Source organism: Scyliorhinus canicula, chromosome 4 (genome assembly GCF_902713615.1).
Source record: "Scyliorhinus canicula chromosome 4, sScyCan1.1, whole genome shotgun sequence".
NCBI lineage: Eukaryota > Metazoa > Chordata > Chondrichthyes > Carcharhiniformes > Scyliorhinidae > Scyliorhinus > Scyliorhinus canicula.
Genome location: NC_052149.1, coordinates 115,151,303 through 115,168,543, shown reverse-complemented (window position 1 = coordinate 115,168,543; position 17,241 = coordinate 115,151,303). Strand labels below are relative to the sequence as shown.

Genomic DNA, 17,241 nt, shown 5'->3' with positions numbered 1-17,241 from the left:
CTCTTATGTTCTTATGTTCTTACCCTCACCCGCTCATCCTCAACAATCTCACCCTCACTTTTGCCCATCCTCAGCCTCGCCCACTCTGAACCTCACCCACTCTCACCCTCGTTCCCCTTTACCCTCTCGCAGCCTCACCCACTTTCACCCTTGCTTACCCACTCTCACTCTCATCCACTCTCACCCATCCTCACCCTCGCCCACCCACTCTTACCCTCGTGCACCCTCACCCCTCCTCTAACCCAGGTCCACTCACACCCTCATCTGCCCACTCACACCATCGCCCACTCATTCTCACCCATGCACACCCACCCTCACCCAAGCCTTACCAACACCCATCCACTCTCCCTCCCACGCCTGCCCACTCTTGCCCTTATCCACTCTTGCCTATTCTGACTCTCGCCCACCCACTCCCACATCCTCATCCACCCACTCTTGCCATTACCCGCTCTCGCCCTCACCCACTCTCAACCATGCTCTCCCACTTTCATCCACCCTCCGCCACCCTCACCCCTTCCCACCCTCAACCTCGCCCACTCTCAACTTCATCCATCTTCACTCTCACTCATCCTCACCTACCCTCACCCTCTTCCCCCCTCACCTACTGTCACCCTCGGCCACCCACTCTCACCCTTGTTCACTCACCCTCACCCACTTGTGTTGTTCTCTGCCTTGCTCTGCCCAGATGGCTTTGATGTGTAACTATTTTGTTAAACACTACTAACTGGATTCGATACTTATCCCTAAGAAACAAACAGTTGATTGATCACACATAAACCATACTCAGTATACTCATCTACATCTAACTCACAAACATAATAAACTACTCTCTTGCTCTCACTATCTTCAGTACTCCTAGCCAGCTCCTGCTCCTACCACCTACTCCAACATTCTGTCCCACAAGACCCTGCATCATCTCTTATATATGTCTGAGACTAGCTCCCTCTAGTAGCACCATAGTTTGCAGCTCTGATGTTATATTAAAGATCATTAAAAAAATAAACTTGCAGGACTTGTTATGGATTTGCGCAGAATCTTTTGCTGTCACAGGTAGTGAGGGTAGAGGCAGGAAAGGCATTTACTTAGGTGGGCTCGTGGCATAGCTGCCTTTCTTTCTCCATCAGAAATTAAGTTCTGACTGTGAAGATCTATGGTCGACCATCTTGCCTGTCATCAATTGAGGCCCTTAAGTGGCCAATGCACTGTTGCTAGGATTAATCTAGCTACAAATGGGTCTATCGCCATGTAGCATGCATGACAGCTGAACATGTACAGGGCGCTTGTCACCTCAAGAGGGGGTTGGGTAATTCGATCAAAGGTGTTCTGTGCTTGATTGAGAGACTGGACATTGAAACGGGTGAGGTCCCACTGAGAGCCTACATCCCTGCCCATTGCAAATAGCCCCACCACATTGGACTCTCCAGTCGTACTGCACCATCACATTGTGCTCAGTGCAAATAATTACAATACCACATCCAGTATACCATCAGAGGTTAGCTTGGTCTACAAGGCTGTACCTCATTATATTATTTTGTAACAGATTGCTTGTGTTACGTAGATGCTGACACAACACTCTGTTGGCTCTTGGGCAACCCCTCTGGCTCTCACTCTCTTGTGACCACCATCCCTTTAAACATCAGTTACAGGCAGTCTGAGTCCTTTGCGATCCTGCAATTCTGAGGTTGCCCTTCTGGCAGTAGCCACAGCCCCCTCAGGGAGGAGTGCAATAGCTGCCAATCTCTAATTAGCTGGCAACTCACATAACAGGCGGGAATTCCATCTCCAAGTTGATTTCAAAGGAAGGCCTACTGGCGGCCATGCCACTGACTGATTGGCGTGTGGTTTGGTGTACCTCCCTTGAAGAGGCAGTGCAGATCTCTCACTGGCTATTCAGTTGATCGGTGAGATTCCCGGCACCACAAGATTCTGCCACTGGATTCCGTTATTTTTACCCCAGTGGGACCACTGCCACAAAGTATTCTCTCACAAGACATCGTTCCACCAGGCCGTGCTGGGTGCTAATGGCCACAACAATTTGGCGATCACATCAGGATGAGGTGATCATGCAGGGCTTTCCGCAGTCCTGTTGCAATCAGTACAAAGATCTCACCACCACACCAGCTCTCCACAGCCCCATGGTACCACCAAACAGTTCCCATTACAAATAGCCCCACCACATTGGACTCTCCAGTCATACTGCGCCATCACATTGTGCTCAGTGCAAATAATCACAATACCACATCCAGTATACCATCAGAGGTTAGCTTGGTCTACAAGGCTGTACCTCATATTATTTTGTAACAGATTGCTTGTGTTACGTAGGTGCTGACACAACACTCTGTTGGCTCTTGCGGTTATAAATTACATTGCATTTGTTAAGAAATCACCAGAGATAGCTTGACTTTCATTCAGTTATACATTTGCTTACATGTTATGAAAAGACATGCATTTGATGGAACAGCTGGTGCAACTCAACTTGTGTTTAGCAAACAACTGGGAATTCACCTGACCCTGATAACCTCCAAACTTTGACCTCAAATTATCCATTTAGTGTTCAGATCCCAGGACTAACCTTTGCTAATGTCTTGGTATTCCATCCACAGCTGTCTCTGAACGGAACGATTCGGAAACCAAATGGTGCAAGTCTCCTCGAATCCATACAGCGCCTCCTGGATGTAGTGATTGCCAAATTCCTCCAGCACTGATGCAAAGTCGCTCCTCACTGTGGCTCCATCTAAGGAATGGATAGCATGGCTGAAAGCTGGAACAAGAAAATAATACGGACTTTGAAAAAGAGATAGGCACAAACATATTGCAAGTTGTAAACAGAGGTAGAACTAGTATCGCATTTTGTTAATGCAGCTGAATATACAGTTCATATCAGTGTCAGTGGGCAGTTGAAGGTTTTCCTGTATACAGCATAGGATGTTTTGGGACAGTTGCGGGCTCTGGTAAGAGCACATCTGAAGTACAGTGCACAGTTTTGGTCTTCTCATTTAAGAAAGGATTTAAATGAGTCAGAAGCAGTTCAGAGAAGGTTAACTCAACCGATACCTGGGGGAAGGGTTGGACAGGCTGTGTCTGTATCTAGTTTAGTAGAATGAGAGGTGATTTTTTTCAAATGTGCAAGATCCTGGGGGGACGTGACAGGGTGGATGCTAATAGGATGTTTTCTCCTCATGGGGAAGGTGAGAACTCAGCAACACCGTTTAAAAATAAGGGGCCCCCATTTAAGACTGAGATTAGGAGCATTTTTCTTTAAAACATTTTGGAATTCTCTTCACCTCAGAGCGGGGAGGCAGGAGCATTGAATAATCTTAAGGTTAAAGTAGATTGGCTCCCTTGTTAGTCAAGAATCTAAGATCATCGGGGTAGGGGATTTGAGGCCACAAGCAAATAACCATGATGTTAGTAAATAGCAAAGCAGACTGGAGGGCCTGAATGGCCTCCTTTTTCTAATCTGTGTGTTTGTGTGCCATAGCCTCAGGTATATTGTTACTGGACAATTCAAGCTGAGAGTCAAATCCAGTCAAGTTATTTGGTGACTGAGGTTAGCAGATGGGTCAGTCAGTGATGGGTGAGTAGGTGGGTCAGGGGTAGTTAGGGTTAGTCTGTTTTGGCCTTCAGGTAGTTGGGTGGGTGATCAGGTCGGGTCAGAGGATAGTCAGGTTGTTTGTCATGGGGTAGCCAGAACTCGGGGGGTGGGGGAGGGGTGGGGGAGGGGGGGGGGGTAGTCAGGTGATTGGGGTATGCTCGGGCCAGATTGAACTGGAGTAAACTGGTTGGGGGGGGGGGGGCAGTTATTGGGTGAGTTTGGACGTTGGTTGGATGTAATGGAAGTTAGTCAGGTGGTTTTGGGGGGTAGCTCGGTGGTAGTTACATCATGTCCAGGGTAATTGTGTGGCTAGGGGGTCAGGTTGGGTCAGGGAATTGTGGTGTTAGTTGGGTCAGGGGGGCTGTTAAGTGGTCGGGAGTAGTCAGTTGGTAGTCACGTGGGGGGGCTGTGGAGGGTTAGTCATGTTGGGTCTTGGGTATTAGGTAGTCACGGGGGTGTCATAATATATATCCATGTATATAATGGAGTGCAGGCAGGCAGTGATTGACACACAGGATGACCAGTGAGCACACAGAACACTGCAGCCAATCACCAGACAGGACACGACCACTATAAAGCCAGAGGGCACCAGTTTTCCCGTTCTCTCTCAGGATCCAGCCTCTGAGACAGCCAGAGCTCGTGAGCACTAGCCAGTGCAAACACCATGTGGTAGTCAGTTAGTCTGGTCAGGCTAGCCTCAGGTCTCCAGTCAAGTCAGCATAGTGTCAACCCACAGCTGAACATGTAAAATAGTTTGATGTTAAATAAAATTGTGTTGCATCTCATCAAGTGTTGGAAGTCTGTCTCTCGCTACACTGCATCAAACGCAGTCCACATAGACCCAGCCTACCCAACACATCAGGGGGTTGGGTTGATTCGGGCAGTAGTCAGGTGGTTGGTGGGCAATGGGCGGGTGAGAGGGTGGGGGGGAGTTTGGTGTTGGGGGGCTAGGTTGCGATGCTCATTTGAATCACACAGCTGCCAGCCACATTTTAAATTGTCTGACATTATCTGGGTAAGTATGGTGAATCTTGCAAATCTGGCTTGAGTCTCTCCCTTGAGCTCAGGGTGAGAGATATTCACAGAGGGTCACGGATAGCAGGGAGTCAGCCGACCAGAAGTTTAAACATCACAAGCAATCCCACCTATGTCTGGGAATCAGGAAATCCACAGATTCCCTACGTGCATCTACTATCATACCCCACATCTCCAGCAACTCGGAGAGCAGAAGATTTGGGTAACTATTTGTTGCTGTGAGAAACTTACCAGGGAGGATCAAGCATCATTTCTTTGCATTCACAGAGTGACGACTGAGCTGAAGTTTGAAAGTATTATTCTCAAATCTCAAAGGTTTGGAGTTATGCTCCTGTGAGTTAATTTTGATTGGCTGCTGGGTAGATTGAGCTAAGTACAAAAATGAGAAATCTCTCCCCCCAGCAGGAAAATAATGAATGATGTTCGAGTGGGTACAAACGGTACTTTGAAATACAACATCTGAACAATAAAGTTTTCAGTAATTCAGCTAGCAACGCTTTTATATAACAGCTGATAAACTGTGCCGTTGTTATTTTGCACAACTGAACAGAAGAATTGACTGTGGGCAGAGTTCAGTGGAACCTGGGTGAGTGCAGAATATTGTGCTCCCTGCTGTGGAAATTTGTTCCGCATTAAAGTGGGCGGCAGAGGGAACTAACGCAGGAAAGCTGTCCACTGGTTGTCAGATGTCATTTACAATTGTTAAGAAGCCGCTCAAGTCCTTGCGTCCGACCACTCTACCAGCCCTCTTGTGGGCAACCCCCTCCATGCACCCCATCCCACCTCATGTACTCTCTCCAGGGATCCAGTAGAGGGCTCTGGTGAAGGCCCCGGCTGCAGCTGATGTTTACGGCAGCTCTCGGGGGCAGGATTTCCACTCCCGACGTAATCGGATGTGAGGCCTGAGCCTACCGAGTGACTTGCCTCATTACCTTGTAATAACATCGAGCGTTCCAGAGAGAAGTTGGGCTGGATACTTCATCCAGCCAAACCGGAATCGGAAAACACGATTGGGTGGATGATGTACCATCAATCGGACACGAGTCGTAGAGAGGATCCAAATATCAGGCTTTAATAAGCTAGATGTGAGCTCGGCAGTGGTCGTACAAGGAAAGGCCGACTGCCAGCTGGTACGAGCTTTTATACCCCGCCTTGTGGGCGGAGCTACCACCCTCTCGGCCAATCGGCGGGGAGTCACATGACTAGCCACAGCCAATTGGCAGGAGGCACATGACTTGCCTGGGCCAATGGGCAGCAGGACTGCTGTACTAATGGCAGCTTAGTTCCAAGGTAAGATGATCTCCCTAGTCATACTACCACAGTGGAGAAACACTCATCAGCTGAAAATCAAGGCCAGCGCTGGGCGTCCAACGGAATGCCATGCTCCGATGCCTCGACAGCAGTGTGAATACGCTCCAAGCTGGACGACGGCGTGGGCATGCAAATTGTACAGTAAACACAGTTGGCATATCATTTACGGGCCCGATCCGCCAATTTCCGCCTCCCCCGACACAATGCTCCGTCTCCGCGAGGAGGAATGACTGACAGTGAGGTTCACTTGTGGTATTCAAATTTGAGAAACAGGTGCCGTGGCTGCTGAGGGAGAGAGAGAGGGGATAAGAAAAGTGCCCTAAATTGCTATAGTGTGCTGACAGTTGTGCTGCTGGTGGGGGGCTTCTGTCAGAATTTACAGAATTTAACAAAATTTGACAGAATTTACAGTTAAGAAGGAGGCCATTCGGCCCATTGAGTCTGCACAGGCCCTTGGAAAGAGCACCCTACCCAAGCCCCACACCATCACTCTACCCCCGTAACCCAGTAACACCACTCAACTTTTGTGGACACTAAGGGCAGTTTAGCATCGCCAATCTACCGAACCTGCACATCTTTTGACCGGAGCACCCGGAGGGAACCCACGCAGACATGGGAGAACGTGCAGACTCGGCACAGACAGTGACCCAAGCCGGGAATTGAACCTGGGGCCCTGGAGCTGTGAAGCAACTGTGCTAACCACTATGCTACCATGCTGCCCATGGCGGTGGGGGGAGGGGGGGGGGGTTTAGCGGCAGATGGCCAGGAAGTGGGCTATGTGGTCGGGGTAAATACACAGGGACCACACCATTGCCACAGCCTGCAAGGCAGCCATGTAGCTGTGCATGCTTGAGACTGCCCACTGTGAACTTAGCGCCCCCCCCGAGTTATCTTCTGGCCCCAGCTGACCCATCAACGGAATGGGCGTGTTCCAGTGCAACCAGTGCCATGTTCTTAGCTGGGATGAGCATGTGTGGGGAGTGGAGTGCCTATATGCAGCTCCTGCTTGTCAGGCTCTCCAGTGCGAATCCCAAATTACATATCAGCATTCGTTGGAATTGTACTAGTTCCTTGTGGCGCCTGTGCTAGCCCATGAGGATGTCCTGAATCACTCCAGCATAAGCATCGCTTTCAGGGCCTTAGAATCACATGATTCAGTACTGACATCAGCACTTTCTGACACGGAGAATCTGGCCCATTATGTGGTGTTCGCACCAGTTCTCCAACTAGTAGCGTTGCCAATATTAATTGTGTTTGTTTGGTCATGCCTTTTCTCTAAAATAAACCAGCTATTGTGTTGCACCTTTACCGATAACAAGATTTTAAAAATTCATTCACAGAATGTGAGTATTATCGACAAGGCCATCATTTGTTGCCCCTGACCATGTGGCAGTGAACGTGGTAGGTACACCGACAAGCTGTTAGGAAGGGAGCTCCGTGTTCTTGTACCAGCCGCACTGAAGAAGCGGTGTTGTAGATGTCAGGCTGGTGTGTGGCTTGAGGGGAACTGCAGGCGATGGCTCTCCCGTACGTATGCTGCCTGCAAGTCAAGGTATTATTTACTCTTTTAACCAATCATCATTTTTTAACTATGTAATTGTTTCCTAATTTATTTTATATTAATTAATGTAGGCTGGCTGTGGTGTTAAATCTGTGTATGTCTAAACTGTCTTACAGTGGTAACATGGAACATCAAGGTCAAACAAATATAGACCAAATGTATGTAAAGAATTGTACTGTGAGATCAAAACACAAAACATGATTTAGTCAAGTCAAAGCATTGCTAGCATCAACAAAGCTCTGTAAAATGACTTAAACTGTAGTAGGGACTGTCATGATCTGCAATCATGCACATAATGAGATACAGACAGGCAGTGACAGGCAGCCAATCAACACAGAGAACAGGACATAACCAATCAGCAGGCAGAACACTAGGAGGTGGTTTCCTACTATAAAAGGCACAAGACACTCACACTCGGCCCCCTTCCACTGATGAGATCTACAGTGACAGTCAGGGTGTATATATCACACAGCACCTCCACCATGTGGTGAAGAGCAAGTTTGGCTCAGTCAGACAGAGTAATTACACGAGGGTGAGCAGATAGTCAAACTCACAAAGAACTGTGCTAACTGTTTAACAGGTCCAGTAATCGACTTGAACTAACTTCAAGGTTTGGAGTATCTTTCAGTTAAAGCTGCATCCAGTTGCAGCCCGTGTTATCTCAGTGTGCTTCACACGACATGATAACAGAAGTGGTTATATCCTTAGGTGGTTGACCTCAATCTGTTCCGTGACGGCCAGCAAGTGTATCCCGGCAGCATGGAGAAGATCCAGGCTCCTCAATAGCTGCGGACCTCCGGCAATCTCAGTGCCAACTAGCGATCTTTCAAGCAAATGTTCCTACTGTACATTGCAGTCTCAAACCTCGAGGGTGCGTCTGATGCCAGGAAGATCGTGCTTCTCCTCTCAACTTCGGGGGATCAAGCCATCCAAATTTTCAACGCGCTTAACTTCGCCGAAGGCCAGGACAAGACAAAGTTTCAGACCATCCTGGACAAGTTTGTCAGTCATTGTGAAGTGGACACCAATGAGATCTTTGAGCGCTATATTTTCCAACAACGTCTTCAAGGTATAGATGAATCTTTCCACTCTTTCGTAACTAATCTCTGTCTACTAGCGCAGTCCTGCAACTATGGTGCCACTGCTGACTCCATGATCAGAGACCAAATTGTTTTTGGAGTGCACTCTGATCCTCTGAGAGAGCAGCTTTTAAAGATAAAGTATATGACCCTGTCAGTCGCAATTGAAATGTGTACAGTGTATGAGCACGCAAAAAATCGGTACACCCGGTTTAAATCGGCTGAAAATCAAAAACTTGCCTCACACGAGGCGGAGAGTGTACAGGCCATCGTGCGGATGCAGCGCCTCAGCATCAATGGAAGCGGCCATTTTGTGCACTCTTCCCGGGGCCCCATGCATGCACGATGCGAACGGGAGAACGAAGTGGCCGATTACCACACTGCGCATGTGCGAACGTCTGCCGACCGCACTGCGCATGTGCGACAACGCACGGAGCGTAACAACGTCGACATCATGACGTGCCCGAACTGCGGCACTGTCCACTTAAAGAAACACTGCCCTGCAAGAGGCAGGCGATGTTCAAATTGCGGAATGACTGGACACTATGCAGCCTTGTGCAGGTCTGCACCACCAGTCAAGGGCCAGTGCTCCCAATTCCAACGCAGGCGCATTCGGAGTGTACAACAAGGTTTACAGGATTCTGATCCTGGCAGCACAATGGAACCAGAGGACGATTGCCTGCAGTCCCCCTATCATGTGGGCATCATAACTACATGTGAGCATGCCTCATCAAAATCATCACAAAGCCAGTCCATCCTCAACGTGGATTCTGCGTGTGGTGATGCAAGTAAATCACTTCTCTATCCAGTTCAAGATGGACACAGGTGCTTCTGCCAATCTCCTTTCACAGGCAGATTTTGACCGCATCAAGAAGGCACCCAAGATCGTTCCAGCAACCTGCCAGCTCCTGGACTATAATGGCAATGCCATTACAGCACTGGGATCCTGCCACCTGCTCGTCTCCAACAGGAGCATTCATGCAAGACTGAGGTTTGAAATCGTCAAGTCTGACAGGGCCTCCCTGTTCGGCGCCCATGCGTGCAAGCAGCTCAACTTTGTACAGTGAGTCCACACCATGATTTCTCCGACGTGGATCTTCAAGCCGGCATTGACGACATCCTCGCGCAGTATCCGGATGTGTTTGATGGGATGGGCACTCTGTCATACTGTTACAACATCCGGCTCCAGCCTGATGCCATGCCTGTGGTCCATGCACCACGCTGGGTACCGGCTCCACTGAAGGAGCGCCTGAAGGCACAGCTGCAGGATCTTCAAGACCAGGGCATCATCTCCAAAGTAACGGAACTGACTGACTGGGTCAGCTCGATGGTCTGTGTGAAAAAGCCCTCGGGAGGGCTGCGCATCTGCATTCATCCCAAGGATCTCAACCAAAACATAATGCGGGAACACTACCCCATCCCGAAGCGGGAGGAACTCACTTGTGAGATGGCACACGCCAGGTTCTTCGCGAAGTTAGATCCATCACATGGATTCTGGCAAATCCAGCTGGATGTGTCCAACAGAAGGCTCTGCACCTTCAACACACCATTTGGCAAGTACTGCTATAATCGCATGCCGTTTGGAGCAGATGATGGAGGGCATTGAAGGAGTGTGTGTATATGTGGATGACGTTATCATATGGTCCACGACCTCCGGGGAACACATCTCCCACCTCCAACAAGTTTTTTGCCGTGTCCATGCCAATGGCCTCAAGCTGAGCAAGGCCAAGTGTTCATTTGGCATGTTGACTATCAAGTTCCTGGGTGACCAGATATCTCAGCAGGGTGTGCGCCCAGACTTAGACAAGGTCAAGACCATCAAAGCAAAGAAGACCCCGGGTAAAAATAAGGCGGTGCTGCGCTTCCTAGGCATGGTAAACTTCTTGGGCAAGTTTATTCCCAACATGGCCTCACACACCATGGCCCTCAGACACCTGGTGAAGATGTCCACTGCCTTCGAGTGGCAGGCAGCACATCAAGCAGAATGGTTGGAGCTCAAAGCTAAGCTCACCACTGCACCAGTGTTGGCGTTTTTGACCCCTGACAGGGAAACAAAAATCTCGACTGATGCGAGCCAGGACAGCATTGGTGCAGTGCAGATCCAGCGCGATGACACCTCATCCTGGGCTCCGGTTGCCAATGCCTCAAGGTTTATGACGCCCACCGAACAGAGGTATGTCCAAATCGAAAAAGAATACCTGGGCCTTCTCACTGGAATTGTTAAGTTCCACGACTACGTCTACGGCCTATCGACGTTCACCGTCGAGACGGACCACTAACCTCTGGTCCACATCATTCATAAGGACCTGAATGACATGACGCCCTGGCTTTGGCGCATCCTCCTCAGGCTCAGAAGGTATGACTTTAAACTAGTGTACACGCTTGGCAAGGAGCTCATTATTGCGGATGCCTTGTCCATCACCTTGCCCAGTGAACCGACTGTATTCATCCGACAGATTGAAGCACAGGTGCAGCTGTGTGCCAGCAACTTCCCGGCCTCGCATGAAAAGGTGATCTGTATTCGCGAAGAGACTGCCAAAGACCCTCCTCTGCATTGTGTCATGCACCACCTCGTCAATGGCTGGCAAAAAGGGCAGTGCCCTCAATTCTTCAATATGAAGGACGACCTGACAGTGATCGAGGGTATTCTCCTCAAGCTGGATCGCATTGTCATTTCACTCAGTCTCCAGAGCTTGGTGCTCCGGCAAATCCACGAGGGACATTTGGTGTCGAGAAGTGTAGGCGCAGGGCCAGACAAGCTGTCTACTGGGCTGGGGTTAGTCAGGACATCTCAAACATTGTCCTCAACTGTGCAACCTGTCAACACTTCCTGCCTGCTCAGAGCAAGGAGACGTTTCATCAGCACAAACTTGTGACTTCCCCGTGGTCCAAGATTGGCATTGACCTCTTTCACATCAACGGTCGTGATTATGTGTTAATCACTGATTATTTTTCCAACTACCCAGAAATTGTGAAGCTTTCGGACCTCACATCCAAGACCGTCATCAAGGCCTGTAAGGAAACGTTCTCCAGGCATGGTATTTCACTCACTGTCATGAGTGACAATGGTCCTTGCTTTAGTAGCCAAGAGTGGTCCAGATTTTCCCAATCACATCAGTTTAACCACGTCACTTCCAGCCCACACTACCCGCCGTCCAACGGGAAGGTTGAGAAAGGGTTCCACATCGTGAAGCGGCTCATCTGCAAGGCCGCGGATTCTGTGTCTGACATCAACCTTGCGCTGCTTGCATACAGGGCAACCCCTCTGTCTACCGGCATGTCACCGGCTCAACTCCTGATGAACAGGGACCTGTAGACGCCTCTTCCAGCCAGACACTTGCCTGTCTTGGATCACCTCCCGGTGCTGCAGAAGGTGCAGCAACTCAGGAACCGGCAAAAGCAGGGCTATGATGCTGATGCCACCGATTTGCCTGTGCTATCTCCGGCGGATGCTGTTTGGATCAAGCTACTTGATGGAGGCTGGTCAGCTCCAGCTGTTGTTGTTCGACAGGCTGCTCCTCGATTATAGGGTGCGTATGGCTGATGGCTCTGTTGTGCAGCGCAACAGACAGGCACTGCGCAAAGTTGTCTGCCCGCAACCAGATTCTTCTTTCTTCCCATCTGTTGTTGTGCCACCTCCTGATAACTCGAACCACAAGGCCACCAGTCAGGCTTCAATCCCGCCTGTCAAGGCGCTGTCGACCCACCTCCACCTCTCAGGCGGTCGACCAGGATCAGAGGCAAGCCCAAAGACTGGACTTAGCACTTGTTCTGTGTATTATGTTCTGTTTTTGCAGGCCAGACACCTGTTTTTTCCATGTACATATGTTTCCACTCGCCATGGTATGTAAATAGGTTAGTTTTTTGGCCTACATCTGTAAATACAGTCACATATGCTCCAAGATAACATTTTTAAAAGGGGAGATGTCATGATATGCAGTCATGCACATAATGAGATACAGACAGGCAGTGACAGGCAGCCAATCAACAGGGAGAAAAGGACATAACCAATCAGCAGGCAGAACACTAGGAGGTGGTTTCCTACAATAAAAGGCACAAGGCACTCACACTCGGCCTCCTTCCACTGGTGAGATCTACAGTGACAGTGCAGTGGTTCAAGAAGGCAGCTCACCACCACCTTCTCAAGGGAAATTAGGGAAGAGCACCCAATGCTGGCCTAGCCAGTGATGTTCACATCCCTTGGAAGTATAACAAAAACAGTCACTTGTCACTTTGCAGCCCAAGTGTGAATGTTGTCCCTGTCTGGCTGCTTTGCGGCATGGACTGCTTCAGTATTCAAGGAATTGTGAATGAATTCTGAACAATGCGTATTCATCAGCAAACATCATGCATGTAAACATAGAGTGGAGGGATGGCCACTGATTAAGCAGCTGAAGATGTTGGGCCTTGGACACAATCTTGAGGAACTCCTGCAGCAATGCTCTGGGACTGAGATGATTGACCTCCAACAACCATGACCACCTTCCTTTGTGCTAGGTATGATTCCAACCTGTGTCGATCTTTTCCCCTGATTCTCGCTAATTTCAATTTTGCTAGGGCTTTTTGAATCCATACTCAGAATAATGTTACATTGATGTCAAATGCAGTCACTTTCCCCTCCCTTGAGGAATTCAACTCTTTTATTCCTGCCTGAATTAAGGCTGGAATGAGGTCACAAGCTAAAAGGCCCTGATGGAACCCAAACGCGAATCAGTGAACAGGTTGTTGCGGATTAGGAGGTTCTCGAGAGCACCTTCTTGAACCACTGCAGTCCAGTTGATGTCAGTACACCCAAAATGCCGACAAGAAGTGAGTTCCAGGATTTTGACCCAGTGACAGTGAAGGAACAGCAATATAGTTCCAATCAGTGTGGTGTCTGGTTCAGAGGGGAACTTGCAGTTGTTGGTGTTCCCATGTATCTGCTCCACTTGCTCTTTTATGTGGTGGAGGGTGCAGGTTTAGAGGAGTGTTCAAGGAGACTAGGTGGGGTGTAGCAGTGCATCTTGCAGAGGGGACACACTGAGAGTTACTCGATAGCACCTTCAATGATACCTTCCATCACTTTGCTGATGAATGTGAGCAGACTAATGGTGTGGTAGTTCATCAGATTTATCCTGCTTTTTGCGGACTGGATATATCTTAGCATTGTTGAATAGATGTTGTTGTAGCTGTGATGGTACAGGTTGGCGAATAGGGCAAATGTCTTCAGTACTACTGCCAGGATGTTGTCAGGGCCATAGTCTTTGTTATATCCAGTGCCTTCAGCTGTTTTTTGATATCAAATGGCTGAAGCCTGGCATCTGTGTTGCTGTGGTCTGCAGGAGGAGACCGAGAAGAATCATCCCTTCAACGCTTCTGGCTGAAAATGGTTGCGATTATCACAGCTTTTTCTATTGCACTGATGTACTGGGCTCCCCCATCGGTAACCATGGCAATGTTGTGGAGCCTCCCTCTCTAATCAGTTTGATTGCCCAATACCATTCATAATTGGATATGACAGGACGACAGAGCTTTAATCTTATCCATCAGTTGTGGTGATCAAGTGTCCTGTCTGTCGCATGCTGCTTGCGTTGTTCGGCATGCCAGTTTGAAACTAGTTTTGATATATGCCTGGTGAAATTCTGTACCAGCTCTCCTGCACTTTTCTGTGAACCAAGATTGATTGCCTGGTATGATGACAATGATAGAGTGAGGGCCAGGCGATGAGGTTACTGTGGCTGTGGTTGAATATAATTTCACTGTTGCTGAAGTGCCACAGTGCCTCATGGATGTCCAGCTTTGAGCTGCTCGATTGTTATGATTCAATCCCGTTTAGCATGGTTCTAGTGCCACAGAATATGATGGGCGGTATCCACAGGGCACACCCACATGGATTGTGCATTGTTATGGACAAATATGTCGATGATAGGTAGATAATTGAGGACTTGGTGAAGTAGGTTTTTCCCTCAAGTAGGTTTTTCCGCACCTGAATGAATCTGGGCTCGAAATGATGTTGAACTCTTCTTTTGTCACCTTCGTCTCCGTGCCCACTTCTTTGGGCAAGAGTCCTACCCCCGTTCCACAGATCCTTTCATGTGCCTCCAAAAGTCTGCCTCCAAGTGGACACCCCGCCCGGACAATTACCTTCCTTCGATCTTTTCATTGAGAACTGTCGGCGGGACATTGGCCGTCTTCATTTTTCTGCCCCTCCTCAGCCATTCCAACCTCTCTCCTTCCAAACTTTCTGCTCTTCACTCCGTCAGATCTAACCCCAACTTTGTCATCAAACCTGCCGACAAAGGGGGTGCTGTTGTCGTCTAGAGTACTGACCTCTACCTCGCAGAGGCTGAGCGCAAACTCTCAGATACTTCCTCCTACCTCCCCCGGACCATGACCAGGCCACTGAACATCAATCTATTATCTCCAAAACCGTTAGTGACCTTATTTCCTGTGGATGCCTTCCCCCTACGGCTTCCAAACTCATAGTCTCCTAACCACGGACAGCCCACTTATACCTACTTTCCAAAATCCACAAAAAGGACTGTTCCGGCAGGCCTATTGTGTCAGCATGCTCCTGCCCCACTGAACTTATTTCCTCTTATCCTAACTCCATCCTCACTCCTCTGGTCCATTCCCTCCCCACCTACATCCAGGATTCCTCTGATGCCCTGCGTCATATTGACAGCTTCCAGTTCGCGGGCCCTAACCGCATTCTATTCACCATGGATGCGCAATCCCTCTACACCTCCATCCCACACCAGGATGGCATGAGAGCTTTTCGCTTTTTTCTTGAAAAGAGGCCCGGACAATTCCCATCCACCACCACTCTCCTCCGCCTGGATAAATTCATTCTATCGCTCAACAACTTCTCCTTTAACTCATCCCACTTTCTCCAAATCAAAGGTGTAGCAATGGGTATCCGCATGGGTCGCAGCTACACTTGCCTTTTCATGGGGTATCTATGGGGCCTCACGGTAGCATGGTGGTTAGCATCAATGCTTCACAGCTCCAGGGTCCCAGGTTCGATTCCCGGCTGGGTCACTGTCTGTGTGGAGTCTGCACGTCCTCCCCGTGTGTGCGTGGGTTTCCTCCGGGTGCTCCGGTTTCCTCCCACAGTCCAAAGATGTGCGGGTTAGGTGGATTGGCCATGCTAAATTGCCCGTAGTGTAAGGTTAATGGGGGGATTGTTGGGTCACGGGTATACGGGTTACGTGGGTTTAAGTGGGGTGATCATTGCTCGGCACAACATCGAGGGCTGAAGGGCCTGTTCTGTGCTGTACTGTTCTATGTTCTATGGTGTCTGGGACATTGGCTTATAAGTATGATATGGTGTGTATGATTGTGTCAGGTCATTGCTTAACTCAGCTGTGGGACAGCGCCCTCATTTTGGCACATGTTTTCCAGCAGTGAAGGCAACGCCCCACTGGTTACTGGTGGGACCTTCTGGTACTGCCGAGGTTAATAGCATTTTGCATAACTTGCCTACCACGCCACGGAGCACGCGAGGCGTCTCCTTCAGCGGGACCGGATGATCCCACTGGCGGAAAGGGCGGGAAAATTCCACCCAAACGTTTTATTCCAGATTTATTAATTAATTGAATTTAAATTCGACAAGCTACCGCGGTGAGATTACAATTTGTGTCTTCAGAACATTAGTTCAAGTCTCTGGATTGGTCGTCCAATAATATTATCTTTACGCTTCTGTTCCATTGAATGCCTTTCAGTTTGCCTTCCATAAAAATGAGAATGCACGTCATGTGGCTCATATGCTACATTTGCAATGAGCAAGGATTCTCTGCAATAATTCTTAATTGACACTATTGTTTATCTAGATAAAGAGCCAAGTAAGAATGCTTAAGACTGCAGAAGACACAGGGTCTATGTCAGGAGCAACCAATGGCTCTGAATCCATGAAAATATATACTACAAAACCCTAAACTGTGACATTCAGTATACTTATTAATATCCTGTTGTATTCTTGTCAGCGCATATTCTTCCAGATTATGGATTTCAACAGAGTTTAGTATGACCATAAGTATAAATAACAGGAAAAAATTAGCATAGAGCATTGCAAATACAACACCGAGATGAATAATAGTATTAATAACCTCAATCCATTTGGACATTATGATTACCAACTCTCATGATTCTATTACCGGCCTGAACAAACACCTCAGCAGCATTGATGATTGCAGCGACTGAATAAAACAAGCTTATTGCCCTAATACATCAAACTTAACAATTAGGCATTCCAATATTACTGCTCTGTGAGCAAGAACCTTCTGCTTCAACGATTGAGTGCCACAGCCTTTCTAAAAATCAGTCATAAAAGCATATCATTAACTGTGGCGATCTTGACAAATTTTGTTTTTGTCTTCTCTTTTTCAATGGCTTTGAGCATGAAATGCTGGTGGTATTATTTCTTTAAATTACTGTGAAGGAGCTGAATTAATTTCGGGAAGGATAGAGGCTGAAATCATCCTGTCTGTTGACGTCATAACCATTTCAATGACAGCCACGTGGTAATTACACATAGTTACCACAGAGCCATTAAAATAGCTAAATTGTGCTACTAAATGAAAACATTTTCCTAATAATTGGATTAAGAAGATTAACTCGCCGGAAACGAGGCCCTTGGTATTTTTAGGCTACTGTGCAATTAAGTTTGCAACAAAAACCCT

At 48.3% G+C, this 17,241-nt stretch overlaps 1 protein-coding gene across 1 annotated transcript in view; it reads right to left on the bottom strand.

Annotated features, from left to right (window-relative positions):
• The window catches only part of LOC119964903 (astrotactin-1-like), a 3,158,558-nt gene that overhangs the window by 545,834 nt on the left and 2,595,483 nt on the right, over positions 1 to 17,241 (bottom strand). The window contains 1 exon segment of the mRNA XM_038795000.1: positions 2,573 to 2,761. Within this exon segment, the coding sequence (XP_038650928.1) occupies positions 2,573 to 2,761 (189 nt within the window).